Raw genomic sequence first — 22,721 nt, 5'->3', positions numbered from 1 at the left:
ATTAATAAACATCCACTTTATTGTGGTATTCTTTTATTTGTGTAGTACAAACTGGAGAATAAAGCGGGTAGCTTTTCACATACATATTATCCCGCTACAAGTTGTAGTAATAGAAGATATTAAATCTTTCCTTTATTTATACTTTCAATATAATCAACCGCTTTCGCGTATACTTTGGAAACTGAATAAGTTTCTTTGAGACTTACTACAACACAATACCTTATTGATAGCCAATTTTATTCCTCCAAAATAATAATAATTGGCTCTTCCAAAGCTCTCAATTAATTTTGTACTACCACATATTCATCAACATCATATGGTGAATATCTCTTTTAAAGAGAAAGTTATACCATCATGGTTATGGTCAAAATTATATGCAAGTTCTGTTTCTTGCATTACCGCTGTCTTTTAATAATCACAATGCCAAAATATTTTGGCGTACAATAAGTACGTGACCAATGACCATTTATACCATAATAATGACATTATTTTCTTATTTCCTCTCAAACCTCCTTCTAGAGGTGAGTGTGGTATATACCACAGGCACGCTCATATTCTTCCAAAAATGAATATGTATTCTTAAATCAGATGTTGTCACATTCACATCATGAATGGACCATAATCATCTATATGTGCTTTATAAAATCTTATGTCAAATCGATGACAAATATTACTTTCACAGAGTGAAGGATTATTTTGAGAATCCTTATTATTCTCATTATCACAATGATGATGATTATAATTTCGTCCATTGCCACGTCCACATCCATTGATACCTTCACGGTAATAATTTTGTCTTCTTTTAGACTTATCACATATTGCTATCACATTCTCTTAAGGGAATGAGAGTGGAGCAAATTTAATGGGACGGGTTTTCACTTCTTGTGCTCACGATCATACATGACTTTGATCATGGCAAGACATAGAAATTTTACCACTTCGGGTGGTTATAATTTCTTACAAACTCCATTAGAGTTGTAATCAAAATTTATTGTCTTTGCTTGTATTTAAAATCAAATTATAAAAAAAAAGAGAAAAATACGGTAAAAAACTTACCGTAAATTCAGAATTTAATCATGAAGGAAGTTCATGGAACAATTGACAATCATTATGCTCAATCACAAAGCTTCTACTCAATTGGTTAGAGTCTCGTGTTGATAACGTGTTATAAAACAATAAAAGAAGAAGAGTATTGCAGAGAAAAGTAGAGGGAGAGAACTCTTATTGATTTGGGATGAATTACAATGGAATAGAACCCTCTATTTATAGGGAGAGGGTGACTTAACCACGAACCATAGAATCTCTCCAAATATAAACACTCACCATAAATATAATTCTATTTATAACACAATTCACCTTTTGTCATTTTTTGTTAATATTCAAACTAGATCATTAAAGTTTGGTGAGACAGAGGAACGTGGCAACAAGCAACAGTGTAATAGGCGCCCATGGTTTGTTTGTAAACTAGAATGTTGTTAATTCGTATTGATAATCAGTAGGTGTTGACCCCCACCGATCTGAAAATAGTAATCTTCCCAATCCAACATCATGGAACGACGACATGTGACGGTGATCAAACCTAGTCGGAGCGACGAGGTTTTAGACGAACATCAGCAGCTCCAAATTACCAACCAAGTGAAAGCCCTGTTCGATGCTCAAGCACCTAAAAGACTCGCCAAACCTAACCGCAGTGAACCGGATTCAGTCTCGCCCACAATTCCTTTACAAGAGTTCCCTATTCCAGAACTTGAAAATCTCCGATCTCTTCAGTCTCAAGTACTCTGCTCCCGGCCTTCTGCTAATTAAACATGAATGTAAATTATTTTTAAAAAATCTGATCACTTCTTTTGAATTTTGATCAGGCTGGTATTATCTTTTCTGAAAGTAATAATAGCTCGGAGCATGAAGAGTTTGTGGAAACTCGTTACTATAACGAGTTGGTTTCCATTGACAAACAGCATCACACGGTTCTCTACTCTTGTCCTTGTACCACCATTGAGTTTTAAATTTTTAATTACTTTCCATGCTGCATATCTAGGTAGATCCCGATCTAAAAATTCATCTTGACATTTTAAGAATCTATTCTACTTTTAACATTATGGATTCGCAATTTAATATTGTAAATTTTCACATGTATTTTTATAAAAGTAGTTAGTGTACCTTTTTAGCATGTCACAATTTTTTATGTCATTTTTGTATATACATATAGAGTTTAAATTTGAGATATACATCCATCATTCGTTGTATGTTTCATACAGATATATGTGTGAGTGTGACCTTCGAATTATGTTATTCATATATTTATTGTGTTAAAGTTCAATTCTTGGCAGACTGGAAGTGGGTTCATAAAGATGGTCAACCAAACGGATGGTAACATTTACAATCTTCAATTGAACGGTGGTCATGAGAATGGCAGAGTCAAAGAGTTGAACACTAATCCAGCGAGAAACGACTGGATTCCCAGCAGTGAAGATTATCAGATGCATTTTAATGAGCTTGCTAATTGAATCTTCATGTGTTTGCACTATAATTTATGTTGAGCTTCATATTTTTGCTCTAAGGCTTATTAATCAGGTTGGATTCACGTCCTCAAAACCCAACCGGAGTGAAAGTGATTAGATCAAAAGTCAAGAATCAACCAGATGCTGAAGTTGGTCTCTTCTATTTTCCTGAATTTGTTAATCTTGAATGATTGGAGGGACAAATGAGGGATGATATACCACGTCCTTAGGTTGATTATTTCAGTATACTGGTTGGTATCTGAATAGTAGTAATAGTATATAATTTCTAGTAGGGACGCTGCCAATGCTGTTTTCGTGAATTGGCTAATAAAATAGTTCTTGTAAGCAAACTCTGCCAATGGTAGAAATTGATCCCAGTGGCCTTTGAAATCAATAATACATGTTCTTAACATCTGAACAGTCCGCCCATCAGTCTGTGGGTGAAATGCAGTACTAAGCTCCACATGCATGCCAACTATCGTCTTGATTAACATTGGGCATCGATAATTTCCTTTTTTTAAGCTGAGATATATACTGTTTTTGACTTCTTTTCTTTGGGTTTTATTTATCAATCGATCAGCGTTAAACTATATCTCAGTTGCATATTAGTTGAGACAATGGACTAGATTGTGCGTACCTTAACTATTTCATAAGATACAATGAACTTTTGTATTTATAATTTTGCTCTATTCAGTATCAGAAAGTTCATTATATTTTGACTACATTTGCTTGATAAGATATTAGAATTCTGTTTCAGCTTTATTCAGATTTAGAACTAGCTATACATTGCAGATGTAGAAAGTGCTCAAGCTTTTATTTAATACATACAATAGAAGGAAAGAAAATAAGTCTCCATATTCAATTGTGGGAAGATTTTTATAGATGTCTGTATGAAGATTTCGTGAATAAGAAAGATCATGACTAGAATGTTGATGGTAATGAAAATAGTCACTTCCTTTCTTTATTTCCTTTGTATTTTCCCGAAAACTTTTGGGGTTGAGGTGAAATGGTTAATGTGAGGACTCTAATCTTGAAAGGTTCCTATATACTCCCTCCCTCGGTTCACTTCTACTTATCCACGATACTAAACATATATTTTCTTTTTTACTTGTCCACTATACTAAATCAAGAGAAAGACAATTTTTTTTTTCCTATTTTAATTTACCCTTGTCATCAATTGCTCATTTTCAAAATTATCTCCCAAAACATTTTCGAATGCTATCATTATTAGGGGTTATATGGTAAAATACATAGTACAATTATTATTTAGTCCAAAGTGAACAAATAAATATGAACGGAGGGAGCATTACGTTGTTGATAAATGAGGTAATGATATTGGGAGTTTTTCCATGAACACAATTGGTTTAAATAGAGACGAGATTTGTGAGGATGTCCAAACCTGCGGGGAACAGAAGCAAGGTTTCATTTAATTACGGCAGTTGCTCTTGTCCTGCAATCTGCACTTCTCCATACATTTGTAAATCAAAATTATGTCTAGAATTGAAAGGATTGATACAGGAGGAGCTTCGTGTGCTCCTCTTTTACTTCTACCGTAGCATTGATATGAACAAAATTCAGAAGTTAAAAATGCGAACTGATTATGTCGACGTGATTTTGTCCTTGCAACATCGGCTTTCTAATTGTGTACGCTACTTAGCTCTTCGATTCTAGTCCATTACTCAAATGATCAATTATGAAGTAAAATTATTATTTTTTTGTTTGTAATAGAAAAATTAATTATTTAATTTCATCGCACTCAAAAGGTCACTCAACTAGATTTCTCAAACAGAAAAATATTTAGTTCCTCCCCTCCGTATATTTTTTTTTCATCGAACAAAAGGAGAAAACAAAAATATATTCGTACCTTATTCTTATGGTAACAAAACCACTAGATCAACAAGGGATTGGTTCATCCTCTTTATATCAATAGCATAAACTCTTGTACCTTGGGGAAAAAGGATAAAAGCTTATTTAAAAGGTAAGTGTTAATGTTACATTAATAATCACTAATCAGATGAATGCACAAGAACAAGTAACGGATTATCTAGTCCAAACCGAATATTTAATTTAGCTAATGGGTTAGGCATTAGTCAATATTAGTGGCAAACCACAAAATTAGTAAGTACTACAAGTAATTAATATCTTTTTTCAACAAACAAAGTTGGGCGGTGGAGAGTCCGTTGGGGACATTAGTCCTAAGTCACGTACATTTGTTTAGTCATTCTGTCGACTTTCTAACGTAGTTGGACGCACGCATAATAACTTGGTTTTTCATTTCTTCCAAACAAACAGTCGGAAGAGCAAGCATATAGCACTGCATCTTGTGTTTACTACTAACAAATTTGGTTTTTGGTATTATATTGCAAGTTAGTAACAAGGCATGGGTCTTGGGAAAAAGAAGAAAAAGGGTGCTTCTTTCCAAATTGATTACATTGTACATATCCAGATTATTAGGCCATGGCCCCCATCAGAATCATTGAGGTCGGTTCAGTCGGTATTACTTCAGTGGGAGAATGGTGATCGCAATTCTGGATTTGTGACTTCCTCTGTTGAGGATGATTATCTTGAAATTAACAAGACTTTCACCCTATTCTTAACTTTATGCCGCGAGAAAAAATCCAAAGATAAATTTCTAAAGAATAACTTGGACTTCTCCTTGTACGAATATACAAAGGAGAATGCAGCTCAAGGTCAACTCTTGGGGACAGCTTCAATAAATTTTGCAGAATATGGAGTTATCAAAGAAACTTTAGCTATTAGTGTTCCCTTAAACTGCAAGAAGAGTTCTAAAACCTTGCTGCAACCATCTCTATATGTTAAGGTACAGCCAGTTAAAGATAAGCAAGAATCAGACTTACTGATTGATGATGGTGAAGATGATTCCGATGTTGCTTCTTACACTGATGATGATGTTTCGTCCCACTCATCCTCAACTTTTGCCTCTTCTGTTTTTGAAGCTGCTTGGGCTTCACCATCTAACAATCTAAAGGTATTTCACATTCCATCATTGTTTTTAACTGCTTCTGCTTTCTCTCTTCCTTGCATTCCTGACTCTTCTGTTTTTTTAGGTGGCATGGCCCTCACCATCTCGAGTTGTAAAGGTACTTGACTTAAATTATGTAGGATTTAACTTTCATTGTATTTTATGTAGCAAGTGACATGACTGACGAAGCTGCCTAGCTTATTTTTCGGGTTATAATTACTACTACCAATTATTATGAATGATTATCAATAGTTATCTTTTCACTTATATGATTGTGTAAAACACTATAGTGTAAACTCATTATCCTATTGGTTAACAAGCATTCAGTTAGCTCAACCTCATTTAAATTCCATGGAAAATCTGTACGGTTCTGGTCAAAATTTATCATCTCCTATGAATTTCATATCGTGCTTCTACTTTTCTCCAGTCTGGAACTTTTGGTTTATATTCTTATAGGCCGCTTGTAAGAACTAGACATTTGACTTCAATTTCAGCTTCTCCTTCAATAGAAAGGGCAAAAGAAAAAGAAGAATCAAATTAAGCTTTTTAATGTGGTTAGTTGATCTAGATTGCAATGTTACTAGTAATGAATTAAGCAGAAGGTAAATTATGGGATACCATTGTTACATCTACATCAGACTCACGATGCAATATGAGATTATCTCTGGTTAATTATATTTCCTGTGCATTGTAGAGTTATTTTCTGCTTAAGATTTAACTGACATTAAATTGCAGAATGACATGCATGGAGAGGCAGCCAGCGGAACAAGCAAAAGCGAAGAAAATACTCAGATATCTAAAGAAAAATACATTGATAGATTGATATCAAAAATTACGTCTTCACATATGCATACTCAGGCAGGTGCGGACAGTCAAAGTAGTGCGGATGAAACAACAGAACATGATTTTGGACAGGATGAACTGTTCCTTGATGACACAAGATACTTGTCAGACGGCAAAATAGCTAAAAGTATGAAAAGACAAGGTACGATGAGTTCCATTCGTAAAGCTCTTGGAGCTCAGATCACACATGGCCGATTGAAGCCAGTGAAGTCCGTCCAGATAAGAGACTCCACAAGTGCAAATGTATTTCTGGGGAACACTGAGATTATTAAGAAAGAAATGAAAGAACAGACACCAATAGAAACTAGTAGTATTGCTAAAAGTACAGTAGTGGAGAAAAAAGAACCAAAGAATACTACCAGCACTTCAGCAACTGAAAAAAGAGCTCCAGCAAATGTTCTGTCAAAAAGTAAACCTGAATCGGAGTCTAGAATTCAGATGCTTGAGGAAGAACTGAAAGAAGCTGCAGCTATTGAAGTTGGCCTTTATTCAGTAGTTGCTGAGCATGGAAGTTCATTGAACAAAGTTCACACTCCAGCCAGGCGCCTTGCTAGATTTTATCTCCATGCTTGGAGAACAAAATCCACTGCTAAACAGGCAAGTGCTGCTAGAGCCTCTGTCTCAGGATTAGCTTTGGTTTCTAAAGCATGTGGAAGTGATATTCCAAGGTACACTCTTGTGATTGATGATCTTATAAGCTACTTAATTTTCTTGGTACTTGTAATTTTCCAGCTTCTAATTACTAGATCAGCATCAATCTTCCATGCATCGTAAATTAAGTGGATAGTGAACCCAAATCAATATGTTGGAACAAATATGTCTAAGGATGAAATTGGAAACTTTACAGGATTGGTCTAATTTTATTTTTCTCACAACCAGGTTAACTTTCTGGTTGTCGAATTCCATTATGTTAAGAGCAATCATCAGTCAGGCTGCTGCAGGAGTGCAATTTAATGAAGGGGCACCTACTGAAACTACTGGCAACAGAGGTAGGTCTGCGTTGGAAAAAATATATTTGCAGCAAAGCATCAAATCAATTGCTAGCCAAGGGAACAAGAGTCATTTAGTTAAGCAATATTATAACTGGGAGGACATCGAATCATTCACTCAAGCATTGGAAAAGCTTGAAGCCTGGATTTTCTCCAAAATCACCAAGTCCCTTTGGTGGCAGGTTGATCACCTAATATTTTTTTTTGAGCTTTTCTCCCATAACAAGTGCTACTTTTATTTACAGTGCAGTCACTTATTTTTGCCTGCAGACTCTGACTCCACATATGCAGTTCTCGACTGCAAAACCTAGTAAAACTAGGGGCTCAAGGGTGAAGAAAACATATGGGAGTAGACATTCTTTGGGCGATCAAGAACAGGGCAAATTTTCCGTAAAACTTTGGAAAAGGGCTCTGAAAGATGCCTGTGAAAGGCTTTGTCCACTTCGGGCAGGTGGCCATAAATGTGGCTGCTTACCTGTTCTGCCAAATTTGGTGAGTTGATTCATCAGAATGAGGTGTTTTCTGTTTACCGCACAAGCATCCACTTCATTCTACTAGTACTTATCCTTCTTTTTCTGAGTGATTTTTGGGATTTTCCAATATCTTGTTCTTTCTTCAACAATGACTTATTGTGAAATGTATTCATTGTGTTTCTAGGTAATGAAGCAGTTGGTGAGTAGATTGGATGTGGCAATGTTCAATGCTATTCTTCGCGAATCCACCGAAGAAATGCCAACAGATCCAATATTCGATCCTATAAGTGATCGTAAGGTCCTCCCAATTCCTGCTGGAAAATCAAGCTTTGGTGCTGGTGCACAGTTGAAAAATGCTGTGAGTAGAAAAAGTTAACTTAAGTGTGACTAGTTTCATGCTAGTCTTTTTATTCCTGAAGTATCATATAATATACTTCTATCATTTAAGCAGAGTTAACTAATGGCAATGGCCAATATGTGGTGATAATATACAACATTATCTGAAAAAGTGAGAATATGGTTGTGTATACGTAGTTTACACTGCTTAAGTTCTTTCCCTTAAAATTGCGTGAAAATATTACAAGTTCCAATTTTTCTCATATGATTAAGTGTCGAAGATCTCTTGATTAACTCTTGAGATGGGAAATGAGAACTAATTTGGTTCAAGGGAGTATTTATTTATAGATTATTGTTGGGTTTTTTAAAAGATGGGGCAGCAAAAATATTAAAAATATAGATTGAAAATGTCTCTCAATAATTTTATTATGCATAACAAGGCTTTAAATAGCCAATTTAAAACAGAATATGCAGAAAATCTGGAAAATAAATATTCAAATTCAAAAACCTAAACTATCTCAACCAACTTATCCTATTAAATTTAAATTTGAACAAAGACTCCTCCTTTGACTAAAGTCACTAAACTACTTATTATTCTTGTAAATCAAATATCAGCAGTAACAAATGCAAAATCCAACAATTATGACTATTTTCGTTTGTTGATAGGTTGTGAGCTGGTCTGGATGGCTTACAGATCTTATTGGCTTTCAAGATGAAGTTTCAACAGAGTATAATAACATCTTTTGTAATGACAAAAAAGCAGAATCGTTCAAGGTTTTTCGTCTCCTTAATGCATTGAGCAACCTCATGATGCTTCCATTTGAAATGCTCATAGATGCATCCACAAGAAAAGAAGTTAGTAAAAATTTCCCTTTCATTTATCAACAGATCAATCTCTAGCAAATCTAATTTCTCCAAAATTATTTCTGAACTTGTTTTTACTAGGTCTGCCCAATATTTGGTCCAGCTTTGATCAAAAGAGTTCTCGCCAATTTTGTTCCAGATGATTTCCGTCCTGATCCAATTCCAATGAATGTCCTTGAGGCCCTAGATTGTGAAGTAAGTTTTCCCTCTCATTTTGTCCTATTTATGGAGCTAATTAGCCTGAAGTCACATAACCTTTCTTACACAATATTTTTCCGGATTAAGGATGTAAAAGATGGTCCTGGAGAATTGCTGACTAGCTTCCCGTGCACTTTCACATTGCCTGTCTATACACCTCCTCCAGCATTGTCTCTCACTACTTTTATAGAGAAGGTTGGCAATCAAGCTCCAAAGATTAGGGGTTCATCTGTACTCAAGAAAACATACACTAGTGATGTTGAACTTGATGAGCTGGACTCACCATTTACTTCGTTCCTCGCTGATAGCTTCAAGGATTATCCAAATTTAGCAAAACCTGCTAGAAATATTGTTAGATACCAGCTTCTCCGTGAAGCGTGGAAGGAGGTTCAACAGTGAGGATACCAGCAAGTTTACATATTTGGAAGAAATGATGTTATTTTCCTTTTTACTGAAGAGCAAACATTTCCACCTACTTGTTGCAATTGGAAGTTGTAACTGACTATCTTTGTTTCTAGTTTTACACTGCTAAAAAGAGTACCGCATATATTTGATCCGGAGTATCACAATGACATAAATGTAGATAGTGCATATTAAATTATATGAGACATTATTGATTCAAACTCCGAAAACATTAGGATATTTCTGAAAGAACTTTGTGAACAATGTCACGAGCTTCGCATCTAGCCATGAGTGGCTCGGCTTTTGGCATAGTGAGACCTTTTCCTTCCATCAAATCAACCACCTCTTCGCTTACCCTTTTCCACTCAAAACACTGCACTAGAGTTGCTAAAGCTAAACCAATCACACGTTGAGCAAGTCCAGAACCCGGGCACGCTCTCCTTCCCATTCCAAATGGCAATAGCTTCCATGATTCCACTTGTACACCTTGAAACCTTTCTGGCTTGAAGCTCTCTGGGTCCTCCCAAAGTAAGGGGTCCCTGTGGATGGCCCAAGCATTCACCAATAGCATCGTGCCACGTGGAATGTGGAAGCCCGCGACCTTGCAATCATCGGATGATTCATGAGGCACTAGCATTGGTGCAGGGTACAATCGGAGAGTCTCCGAAATAATATTTTGAAGGTATTTCAGCTTGGGTAAATCTGTTTCGTCCACTAAACGATCTTTTCCCACATGGTCGTCTATTTCAGCTTTGGCCTTTTCCAACACCTCGGGATGGTTGAGTAGAAGAGACATTGCCCATTCTATTGTTACCGATGATGTTTCAGTCCCCGCATTCAGCATGACCTGCAGTTGTTAGTTAATGAGAAACTGTCCTGCAACTGCTTCTAAGTTGATATTTTGATATTCCAAGGCAATTATACTATGTTTTTGCTTCGACCATAGTATAAATATATGTTTATAACAATTTCAAGCAAAAGGATGTGGCTTTTATATACATCCGGTCAAGAAAATGGACATTGGTCCTAACTCAACCACACAAGCTAGCTCATGAGATGAGGATTAGACAAAACCATATATAGAGAGAACAATCCAATCCTTCAACCGCACGAGCTAAGGATTGGCCAAACTTATATAAAAAGACGACAATCCAATCCTTCAACCAATAGGGATATTGTACGTCTAGAACAGGACATACAGAGCGAACCACATAATATGTGGACCAATATTCACTAAATCAAGTTCATCCCATGCGGCTAAGTTAAACAAAGATTCTCAATTTAAACATAGAGTGGGAGATGCAGCATTGAAGAGAGCTTACCGATATTATTCCTTTGATGATTTGATCAGAGTAATATTCTGGTTCTGATTCTTGCAGAGAAAGCAAATGATCAATCATGGTATTTCTGCTTTTATCACGACGGTGTTCATCAATAAAACCTTGCAAGAGTGCGTCCATTTTGCTACCAAGCCTGGCCAAATTCTTCTCGAAACTCCTGAAAAAGCAACGAAATATTGCAGGCATGAAATCCGTGGGATTTGATGCGCCCCCATATGAAATAACCTCTTCTACAAGCTCCCGAAAATGGTTTGCCTCCTCGTTATCTACCTCTTCACCGTAATATCTCTTTCCAGCTACCATTCTCATGATAATATTGTATGACATCTGAAAAAACTTTGACTTAAGTTCAACAGGAGTCCCAAAATTTCCACCCGAGTTCTGAAACACTCTATGAACAAGAAGCTTGACTTCATGTAGTCTAATTGGCTGAAAATTGTCGAGACGGTTAGTGGAGAAAATTTCAAGTGCGCAAAGACGGCGAAGGTTGCGCCAGTGATCACCATAAGGGGAACCAACGAGAGTAGTATAATTATAGCCTATGTATTTGCCGATCATTAAACGAGGGCGATTGGCCAAGACGATATCGTTTTTGGTGAAGCATTCTTCGGCAGCAGATGAGGAGGACACTACCAAAACAAGACGGGTACCAAAATGAAGGGAGAAAACAGGGCCATATTTAGTTGAGAGATTAGCAAGAGTGCGATATAGAGGTGGTTTTAAGAGATAGAGATGGCCTATAATAGCAAGTTTTAAGTGCTGGGCTTGGTGGGAGATTAATAGCTTGTCTTCGTCTTGAGGAAACAAGTTTCAGAGCTACAAGTAGAAAGAAAATAGAGAGTGAAGTATACAACAAAGTTGCTTCCATTTTCTGTTTTTTAGGGCATATCTGAACCTTGTTGCACTTGCTTGGTTTATATATGATGGGTTTCTGAGTCAACAACTGACTTTTCAATTCAATGGTCCTATATATGTGCTACATCGTTCTTTTGTTTGTGCCCCAAGTTCTCCACCAGTTCATCTTATAATAATCATTTTTTCTCTTCCTCCGTTAATATTAAAATAAAAGCTGGACATGATAAGGAACGACAGGTTGGAGCCAAAAAACATGGACATTTATAAGTGTCTATAAGTGAAAAAAATGGATAAGTTTAGGGGGCCGCATATGTATTCAACCTTGTTAATATTATGCTGCTCCAGTATTTTTTCTCAAACTGGAGGTAGGGGAAGAAAAAATGGGTGAAGAGAGAAATCAAACTTTCACCAACAAAGTAAAAGCTCAATTGAGCTTCTAAGAATATTCCCATGCTGCTCCAACGTGTTAAGCGTTTCAAAGAATTATTTTAGCCTATCAACTGTCGGGTCAAAGTTTGGTATGGTCTTGATATTAGCATAATCCCCAAGTAATCTATATTCATTGGCTGGTTGTAAGCCAAGATTTCTACACCTTCTAGACCCAAATCGAGTGATAACCAAGCAAAGCAAGCTCCTGGAAACTCCGACGATGTACATCTTTTGACAGTTCTCCCTTCTATGTTTTGGACAGTTTTAGTCTGGTTTATGCTTTTTACCACAGCTTTGCTTTCTCAAGTTATATGAGAAATTGCAGCACTTGTACCTTCACTATTAGTTAAACTAGTTGAGAAGAGAACAGAGAGTACGACTTTTTTACTATTTCTGCTACAAAAACTATGTTATTCCTATTCCATTTCGTTGATGCTAAAGTGGATAAAATAAAAAGTTTAAAGTTAAATTGTTTTGAAATATAGAAATGTGTCCTTTTTTTTTTAACCGACTAATAAGGAAAATGTGTCATTTAAATTGAAACGAAGGAAGTATTAATTAGCAGATAAATTTTAATAGGGTGATTACAACTAAATTTCAAATCATTTTAACATATGGAAGTGCTGGAAAAATATCTCTTGCAAATGAAGTAGTTGAATGTCTATGGAAGTTGCTGAGATTTTAGGAAAAGTTCAATCTAAATATCAAACGCATTAATTTCCCTTCCGCTAGAGATTATACTTTTTAATGCGCGTTGAATTATGTAATTTACTTAATTACCTCGATCTTTCTTTCATATCAGCAAACGATCTCAATTCCTTTTCCCAAATGAAAATATTATTAATGGAGTTTAAGCAATAATTTTATTATATCGTCCTTAAAGTTTAAACGAGAGCTTTTTCTCTAAGTTTTTTCCCTTTGTTTCAGCAAGTATAGTAAACTTCAACATATGCTATTTTGCCTTCTAAAATTCAGTGCGAATGTTGATAGATTAAAATGCATTACTTTTTAAAGTTCGGGGCTTGGTTTCTCGACGAGAAGCTAAACACTGTTAGATACAAACGATAAGGTAAAATGTACTTTGCCTGCACTAGGTAGAAAAGTTAATACATACTATAAATGTGAGAGAAAAGAAGAAATGTTGATCTCAATGAACCCTTATTAAAGTGCATTCAACTGAAAGAGAAAATCAGAAAAGAAATTGCCAAAATCTGATCAATATAACTCTTACCTGCAGATAAACACTTTTTCGTCTGATCTTAACACAAATCTCTAGAAATATTTGGTACGTAATATATGTGTGAAATCCTAGCCATAATCCAGCAACCTAAGCTGATTCTAAAAACTGAGAATCATGTCAGCAGCAGCCACACAGAATTACCCATCCTGCTTCAAACTTGTCCGTGTATTTATACGATTATACTTATAGCTCAATATTAAGGGAAAGAATTATATACTTTACATTCATCAAATCCCCAAATTATGAACTCATCATCTTCAACTGCCCATATCCACGTATTCCTTCCATTCATTTTCATCCTTGACCCTCTTCAATACTCCTTCAACTGCAATTTCAAATGCATCCTTTACACTCCCAAGACCTCCACTTGGCCTTGAATACACTATTCTTGGAATTGTTTCTACTACTTTTTCCCTCATTTTCCTTACTTGATCTTTACTGTAACTTTTCAATATTTCCTTAATGGAAGCCGTCCCATTTCTCACTGCTTCAGGGTCTATAAAAACCGAATAACTCCCCGGTTCCTCTGGTAAAAACCACTGGTACTGCGTGTAAGCAGTTCGTCGCCAGAAAAAAACCGGCACTGAACCGGTCACCATGCAATCGAAAACCGACCGCCGAGTCAAGCTGTCCCCTTTCGGCTGTAAGCAAAAATCGGAGCTCAAAAGTGCTTTCTGGATTTCTGACGAACCGTTAGAGCACTGAGTAACGGCACAATCCACGACTCGGCACGACTCCGACTCGTTTCTACAGTAACTCATTAACCTCGATCTGAAATCACTGTTGATATCCCCACGCGCCGCGCCAATGAACGTGAAAAGGCTCGTGCGGTTATATGAAAGCACAAAGTTCTGCCATTCCCTGAGTTCTTTCTCGGAGTGAGGGTGGAATCCAGTAGGGTAAGGTATACTGATATCATTTGCATCCCAAGGAGCCCTCTCGATGGTGAAACGCGAAACGTTCTGCATCTGTGGCCGATTTAGAAAAGTGGAACCCCAGAGTTTCTCTGGGTCACCTAATCGTCGGAAATCCCACGTTATCCGACCCAGTGTTAGGAAATGATTCGACCCGTTATATTTTTTCCAGTACTTTTGCCTCTGGATCCATTTCAGTACTTTATTGCTAAGCAAATCACGATTTTCGATTTCATCGGTCCATAGGTATTTTCCGACAGCCTGTCCGGCGTAGAACGGAATGTAGAAAGCAGTAGCAGAATCAGGGTCGTTTGTTCTGCACCTGTAGTTTAAAAGCCGGTAATGAAATATTACCTCCGATGAGAACTGATTTGTACGGTACCACGCTGCGGAGAGATTTCCCGGCAAGATTCCGGTGAGGTCCGTTGATCTCTTTCCGTATCCGTCATTGGTGACTAGTCCACACTGCCACTTCCACGGGTCTAGATCGTCACAGGTAGTTAAAGCCAGGTCTTTGTTAAATTTAGAAGGTAGATTATAGACATAAACACGACCATACTCGCACTCCGAATCTCCGAAAGGATAAATAATATTTGGATCATGATGGGGTTTCTGTAAGTCGGCAAACAATGCGGTTTCTGAAGGGAAGTGGGGGAGGGATTGGGGTGGGGAGTGGGTTGAAAAGGGGAAGGGGGAATTGCGGGTAAATATGAGAACTACGAGTTGGAAGAAGAGGAAGAAGGTGAAAAGCCAGAAACGTGGGTGAGTAGAAATCTGGAACTGGAAATTGCTCAGTGCATTCTTGAAAAGGTCGTTGTTATTGGCTTTGGGAGGTTTTCGTAGGGTTTCATCGACTTCAAGGGACTCGTCTGAGTATGGAGGAAGCATTTGATGAGAAATGGAGACTGAATCTAGCAAATTGGGAGAATTGCTAGAGACAAGAAATGGCTGTAAAGTAGAGAACAGAGCAAATGGAGAAGAAGTGAGAGTTGTAATATAGAATTCTTTAGTAGTATTTCTAATTTCTTTAGCAGAGTGGTGCTTCGCTTTGTGTAACTGACGTTTGAGTGTAAGATAAGCAATTTTAGGTTCTCTTCACTATTACCACCGACAGAGACACCCAGATTTTACTACTCCTGACTTCAAGGGCAAATCATTTGTATAATTCAACAAGTAATTTTTAGGAATCAATATAGTATTATACGTACAAAGTTATTGTTCCCAAAATAATATTATACTGCAGTCACGCAAAGAATACTTAGAGCTAATAGACGAAAAAGTTAAGGAATTTAATAATTTTTCACATCTTACTTTATCAACCACCAAATCAAGACTCCACCGGAGGCCCTGTGAAATTTGTTGCGGTTAATATATCTTTTCATGATATCCCCCTTCTCTTTTCTTTTACGGAAGCTAACGACTGATCTTGCGTTACTGAATGAGAAAGAATAAATAATTTAGTGATGGTAGTCCTATTTTGTGTAATAGGATTTTCTCCATATTTAATGTGAATGCCATCGTTTAATTTGATGCAGTTATTGAAATGTTAAATCATTCATTAATTGTTCAATAGTACAGAGAATTCTTATGAAATTCTCCTGTTTGCTTTTAGTACAATTTCCAATTAGGTGGCAAAATAATTCTTAGATTTGTCAATACTCAGCAGCGTGTTATGTGTTCAATATGTGTTGATTAAGTAAAACAATTCTTTTTTTTAATGAAAAATTTCTCAAGTATTTAACAGTGTGATATTGTACTGGAGATAATGTGCCAATCTTCTTATGTAAAATTAAATCTTGGTTTCACATAGTAACTTTAGTTACAGCGTAGAAAGAGGAAGAGAGGCAATATCGCCGCCGCCCCCACTGCCACAAATTAAGGCGCGAGTGTGCCCTGCTTTGGTGGAATGGTAGGCAAAGGGTTTAAAATTCCTATGCGACTAAAATGTACGTGTCCCGTCTTTGTAGAAAATTAAATTTAATCTCTAGCTTTATTTTGGACAAAGTCAATAAATGCGATGCATGTTCTATGGCTCGGGAAAGTAATAGTTGTCGGCTCTTCTTTAGCCCCTCATTCCCTTTCTCTTCTTTCCGTCTGTTTTTAGCCATGGCAGCACTTCATGTTATACATACATAAATGTTATGCAACACAACACTTTGTAAATAACGCTGATTTTAGTTGATCCCGATCTTGTTAAAAACATATACCCTGATTTTAAATACTTTTATTTGCTTTTTGGGTTATCTTAGCTTCTTTGGTCTAGCTTAAATCTAGATGACTTCTATTTTATCTTTTCCAACTGTAATATTTCGTTTTTTAGAACTAGCCATAACAAAAAGGAAATAATATTAACTTCTTCTTTTACTTTCCTTCTGAGTTTGTCGAATTCGGCAAAAGTTTTATAATTATATCACAGAGATTTACCCATTAAAATATTCTACTCACCATTTAGCTTTTTTGCTCTGTATTTGAAAAATATTGTAACTAATTTAAAATATACAATAAAACGGCGAGAGTACTCATGATCGGCAGGTTGAATTGCTATTACTGTCCATAAACAGTTTATGAAGAGTGTTTGATTATTTGCACATACATGATGTTAATTGGTTTTGTAGCTCTTTTCAAATTTATTTTTTGTTTTATGATCCTATCTTTTTTTTTACACATTAGTAATTTACTTTTACACGTAACTTGTCTTTTACACATGAGAGATGTTAAAAGATCATTTTTTTAATTTTAAAATTGTAAAAGAGCATGATGTACTAATAGCGAATGCTACTAATATGTAACTCGTTCAAGCGAAAAAGATGTATCAACTACTTTTGATTATTGATCCTGGAATTTAGACATATTAAAAGGGCAATAAAAGTTCAATCTCAATCTATTATTCGGTTATTCCACTCGTTTGACTAAAGCATTTTATAGAAAGGTGACTGGTGATCTGATGAGTTTTTAGTACATACTGACTCGGTCTTGAAGTGAATTAATTGTCGATAAACAAATCCATGCATAGTGTTCATATCTTCCCCATGTCATGATATAATAACTAAAATGAGTGTGTGATGCACGGTTGCCGACGGTAGATGTGGAAGAACTATGAAAGCTGCATTAACTGGGCCTGTTAAATCATTAATTTGACTGGCTCATTTACACATGAGATGGGCCATCAAGTGTCTAGCAATAGGGACATGGGTTTCGGCAGGTTGTGGCACTGCCACATTCAAGATAGGCAAGATCATGGAATTATTAGTGTTAAGTTTTACGATCAGTTTCACCTAACAAAAGGTAGCTATTTGTGTAATTTGAGTGTTACGATTTGGCATAAAGTACAAACAAATGCATACTTTACTGTTATCATTTTAAGGTGTCGTATATTTTTTCTTAACTATTTCTTCTGTCCCAATTTGTTTGATACATTTTGAATTTAGAGAGTTAAACTTTTTAATTTTGATCACAACTTATCTTATAAAAAAAAGAAAATTGACCATCATTAGAATTTCAGCCATAATACTGAGAAAATATGGTGATCCGTCAGGATCTTGTGGCAAAATTCTACCGGTAACTTAATTATTGCGTGCTTTAAATTTCTTACCAACCTGCTTTAAAATTCTGGCGCTTAAGAAAAATCTTGTCTCGCGTGCTTTCAAATTTTGACGTGTGAAATAAAACAATTAAAGAGAAGAAGAATATTCCAAAGAAAATAGAGAAAATCTTATTGATTTGAAAATGGGATGAATAACAATAGAATAGAACCCCTCTATTTATAAGGAAAAAGTGACATAGCCACAAAGTAACAAACTCTAAAATCTCTCTAAAAGATAAACATTCACCTTAAATACAATACTATTTATAATAATCCCTCTTGAAAGTCTATTCAACAGATAATGTACCTCGTTAAAACCTTAACTAAAATAAAACCAAGTGAAAAAACATTCTAGTGAAGGTAAAAAGAGTACACATGTTTAATAATATGCCTTTTGGTTGCCTCAATATAAACCTTGCAAGAAAAATACACAAGGACAAAACCTTGTAAGGAAAAAAGAGTATAATGTGTATTTACTTTCCTTGATGAGAGCATCAATTCACATCTTTGAGCCTTTGTATCCCAATCTAATACACTAGCTTATTGAATGTTAACGTCGATAGAGATTTTGTGAACAAATCAGTCATATTATCACTTGAACAAATTTTTTGCACATTGATATCACCATTCTTTTGAAGATCATGTGTGAAAAATAACTTTGAAGAAATGTGTTTTGTCCTATCTCCTTTTATAAATCCTCCCTTCAATTGGGTTATGCATGCTGCATTGTCTTCATACAAAATCATGGGTATTTTGTCACACTCCAAACCACATTTTGTTCTCGAATAAGATGTATTACAGACATCAATCACACACATTCTCAACTTGCTTCATGAATAGCGATTATCTCAGCTTTTAGATGCAGTAGCCACGATTGATTGCTTAGTCGATCGCCAAGATATGGTGGTGCCTCCATATATGTTTGAGATCGAGCTTTATATGGGTCGGATAAATATCCAGCATTGGCATAACCAACAAGATCGGGACTGCAATCGTTGCCATAAAATAAGCTCATATTGGTAGTCCCTTTTAGATACCGCAATATGTGTTTGATTCCATCCCAATATCTCTCTGTAGGAGCAGAGTTATATCTTGCTAAGGCATTAACTGAAAAGGTTATGTCAGGCCTTGTAGTATTAGCAAGATACATTAGTGCACCAATTGCACTAAGATATAGTACTTCAGGACCAAGAAGCTTTATATTCTTTTCTTGAGGTCAGAACGGATCCTTATTCGCATCAAGTGATGGAACAACCATCAGAGTACTTAACGGCTGTACTCCATCCATGTGAAAACCGATTCAATACCTTTTCTGATAGGCAAATTGATGAACAAAAATCTCGTTTGTCAAATGTTCAACTTTTAAACTGAGACATAATTTTATCTTTCTGAGATCTTTCATCTCAAATTCCTTCTTTAAATAATCAATTGTCTTTTGGAGTTCTATACGAGTTCCAATAAAGTTTATGTCATCAACATATACGGCAAGTACAATAAACTCCGATGTTGTTTTCTTTATAAATATACATGGACAAATGGCATTGTTTATATCACTTTCTTTTAATAAATACTCAGTAAGCCGGTTATACCATATTCGTCTTGATTTCTTTAGACCATACAAAGATCTTTGCAATTTGATTGAAAATATTTTTTGAGACTTTAATTATGTGCGTCAGGCATTTTAAATCCTTCGAAATTTTTCATATCTCATTATCAAGTGAGCCATAAAAGTTGTCTGTAAACACACCCATTAAAATGCATGTCAAGCTTTTCATATACAACAAAATCAATGAGATAACGAAACGTTATTCCATCCACGACAAGTGAATTGTCTCTTCATAATCGATACCAGGACTTTGTGAAAATCCTTGTGTAATAAGGTGTAATTTATATCTTTGTACCTTATTTTTTCTCATTCATCTTATGTACAAAGACCCATTTTAGCCAACATGCTTAACACTATTAGGCGTTTGGACTACACGCCCAAAAACTTCACATTTCGCAAGTGCATTCAGCTTGATTGGATTTTGTCTTGCCATTTTGGCCAATCACATCTTTGTCGATATTCTCCAAGAGGTTCAAGATCCTTACTGTCTTGCATAATGCTAGATGCAAATATTATATGCAAAGATATAGTCCACCACTATATTAAATCGATCCAAATTCGTCTCAATATCAATTGGATTTATTGATAAGTTCCTTATTTTCTTGAGTCTCAGGCTCAAGGATTATGTGATTTTGTTATATTTTTTAGATCGTAAATGCATCTCGCATTTGATTTGCTATTTTCTGTAAATGAATAACCTTTTTTGTATCTTTTTCACAAATAGAGGCATGTGAATTAAGATGAGACAATGATGGATTTTTTTTCACAAAATTTCCCGTCTGGTTTTATCATTTTCTAATTTTGGAGAAAATGTCTAATTGAATCGGCAATCTGCAAACCGAGTAGTGAACAAATCTCCCATTAATGTTTTGAGATAGCGAATAATAACAGGTGATTCAAACCCAACATATATGCCTAACCTTCTTTGGGGACCCATTTTGGTGCGATATGGCCGTGCTACAGGCACACATACTGCGCATCCAAAACTTCTTGAATGTGATATATTAGGTTCATGCCCCAAAACCAATTGCAACAGGGCATATTTATGATAATTTATCGGTCAGAGACGAATTAGCATTGCAGCTACAAAATGGCATAACCCCAAACAGAAGTGGAAAACCTCATTTTCATGAGTAACGGACTTGCTATCAATTACAGACGTTTAATTAAAGACTCTGCAAGGCCGTTTTGAGTGCGAATATGAGCTACATGATGTTCCACTTTTATCCTAATTGATAAGCAATAATTATTAAATCTTTAGGATAAAAACTTAGCAGCATAATCAAGTCGAATAGACTTAATTGGATTATCAGAAACTGTGCGTATAATCGAATTATTTGTACCATTAATATTGCAAACGCTAGGTTGCGAGATGACAATAGGCACACATGAGACCATCTAGAAGATGCATCTATTAGGACCATAAAGTATCTAAATAGCTTATTAGGTGGGTGAATAGGTCCACAAATATTCCCTTGAATACGATCCAAAAGTGCAGGGACTCAATCCCAATCTTTGTTGGTGATGGTCTAATAATTAACTTGCCTTAATAACAAGAATTGCAAGAAAATACATTATTTTAAAGATTCTTTAAATTCTTTAATGGATTTCCATTTGAGTTTTTTATAATTCGTCTCATCATAATTGATCCAGGATGTCCCAATCGATCATGACAAAGTACAAAAGTATTGGAATCGGTAACCTTTTGACTTACGATAGAATGTGTTTCAATTGTACTAATTCTTGTCCAATACAAGCCACAAGACAAAGATGAGAACTTCTCAATAATACTTTTCTGGCCAGAGACATTCTTGGTAACGATGAGATATTCAAGATTATTCTCATTTATTGTTTAAATATGATATCCATTTCAGCGGATATCTTTAAAACTCAACAAGCTCCTCTCGGACTTGGAGGAGAACATTGCATTATCTATGATAAGCATTGTTCCCTTAAGCAGAGTTATAGTAGCTCTTCTAGCGCCTTCAATTAGATTACTACTACAATAAATTGTAGTAACATCTGCCTTACACATACTTAAATGAGAGAAATATTTCTTCTATTTGAATATTGTATGTGTTGTACATGAATCAATTAAATAAATATTTTTACAATTAAACTTTGGTCCAAGTTTTCTTTGAGAGATATCCATATTTTCTTCCCATGGTTTGACATACAAAAATAAATATACGAATAAACATTACTCCATATTTTCAGAGAAAAAGGAAAATAAATAAAGTTAAATCAATGATTCAATAATGACTTTTTAATATAATTACGAGCAAAGTCTGATTATGATAGAAATAATTACGTTACTACAAATAATGCAATTATGCTTTACATTGTATGCCTTGATTATTGTAAAGGCCAAAGGCACACGCAAGTATACGCGGTCGTCAAGTAATAAAGTGACTAAAAGTCATATGTCGAACCCACGAGGACTTGTGATTGACTATTAACTAAATTAAACTATCCTAATAATCTAAACAAGGATTAACCTAGAAATGTTTGAATCTAAACTAATTAAAATAAGGAAAAAACAAATAGTGAACTTTAAACAAAAGAAGAGCAGATTTTTATGTTGTGAATATTGTGAAAACGATCTATGGTTATGGGCTATCTAACATTCCTATTGTATTCTTCAATTGAATTGACTAACTAATTCAACTAGTTTATTAGTTGACAGTGTTAATATTGCTCATAAGAATATGTCGAATTCTTACTCGCCTATTCAAGTTAACCTAGCGCCTATATGTCTATGAAATTAGAACTAACAAGAACACATTTAAAATTCTTGTATATCAACCAAGCAAGGCAATTAGGTATATGTATATCCTAACTGCGAATCTGTTCCATGATGCCCAGGTTCAAGACCTTGCTCTGCTCAATCCTATGTGCAATCTAGAATTCTCACTTTCGAGTTCAATTCTAGATTGATAGATAGTATTCAATTGGTGCTCAAGTAATTAAATAATTAAGCACAAGATTGAATAAATACACAAATATGATAAATCAAGAAAGCAAAATCAATATCCGCATAATAATATTCATGAAAGAACCACAATACTAGAACGTGAAATTTGGCTCCACATAGACATGGTAGCCAAACAACAAATCATTCAAAGAAACATAAAAATTATTAAGTTGGTGGAAGAAAAGATGAAA

The 22,721-nt window shown here is 35.4% G+C and overlaps 4 protein-coding genes across 5 annotated transcripts; 2 read left to right on the top strand and 2 right to left on the bottom strand.

The window, feature by feature from the left end:
• The first annotated feature begins 1,376 nt into the window (after positions 1 to 1,376).
• On the top strand, positions 1,377 to 2,919 carry LOC109213252. The gene is made up of 4 exons (XM_019377034.1): positions 1,377 to 1,776; positions 1,863 to 1,967; positions 2,331 to 2,490; positions 2,565 to 2,919. The coding sequence occupies exons 1-4, from the start codon at positions 1,549 to 1,551 to the stop codon at positions 2,690 to 2,692; spliced, it is 621 nt and encodes a 206-aa protein (XP_019232579.1). The 5' UTR covers positions 1,377 to 1,548; the 3' UTR covers positions 2,693 to 2,919.
• A 1,801-nt stretch (positions 2,920 to 4,720) lies between these two features.
• Positions 4,721 to 9,732, top strand: LOC109213254. 2 transcript variants are annotated; one of them, XM_019377037.1, is made up of 9 exons: positions 4,722 to 5,490; positions 5,570 to 5,602; positions 6,220 to 6,995; positions 7,207 to 7,498; positions 7,587 to 7,808; positions 7,974 to 8,147; positions 8,792 to 8,980; positions 9,071 to 9,184; positions 9,275 to 9,732. In XM_019377037.1, exons 1-9 carry the CDS (start codon positions 4,882 to 4,884, stop codon positions 9,584 to 9,586), a joined length of 2,721 nt encoding a protein of 906 aa, XP_019232582.1. In that variant the 5' UTR covers positions 4,722 to 4,881; the 3' UTR covers positions 9,587 to 9,732. The 2 variants fall into 2 exon arrangements, with proteins under 2 accessions (XP_019232581.1, XP_019232582.1); XM_019377036.1 differs by having other exon boundaries at positions 4,721 to 5,490; positions 9,071 to 9,732.
• LOC109213256 (cytochrome P450 81D11-like) lies at positions 9,708 to 13,222 on the bottom strand. Its single transcript, XM_019377039.1, is given in 3 exon segments — positions 9,708 to 10,436; positions 10,912 to 11,685; positions 11,687 to 13,222. Coding segments are annotated over 3 exon segments (1,500 nt in total). The 5' UTR covers positions 11,798 to 13,222; the 3' UTR covers positions 9,708 to 9,821.
• Positions 13,223 to 13,335: 113 nt separating this feature from the next.
• Positions 13,336 to 15,498, bottom strand: LOC109213255 (xyloglucan galactosyltransferase XLT2-like). The gene has a single exon (XM_019377038.1). It carries the CDS (start codon positions 15,253 to 15,255, stop codon positions 13,711 to 13,713), a length of 1,545 nt encoding a protein of 514 aa, XP_019232583.1. The 5' UTR covers positions 15,256 to 15,498; the 3' UTR covers positions 13,336 to 13,710.
• Positions 15,499 to 22,721: the final 7,223 nt, after the last annotated feature.

Source organism: Nicotiana attenuata, unplaced genomic scaffold (genome assembly GCF_001879085.1).
Source record: "Nicotiana attenuata strain UT unplaced genomic scaffold, NIATTr2, whole genome shotgun sequence".
Classification (NCBI taxonomy): domain Eukaryota; kingdom Viridiplantae; phylum Streptophyta; class Magnoliopsida; order Solanales; family Solanaceae; genus Nicotiana; species Nicotiana attenuata.
This window is presented reverse-complemented; position numbering and strand designations above follow the sequence as displayed.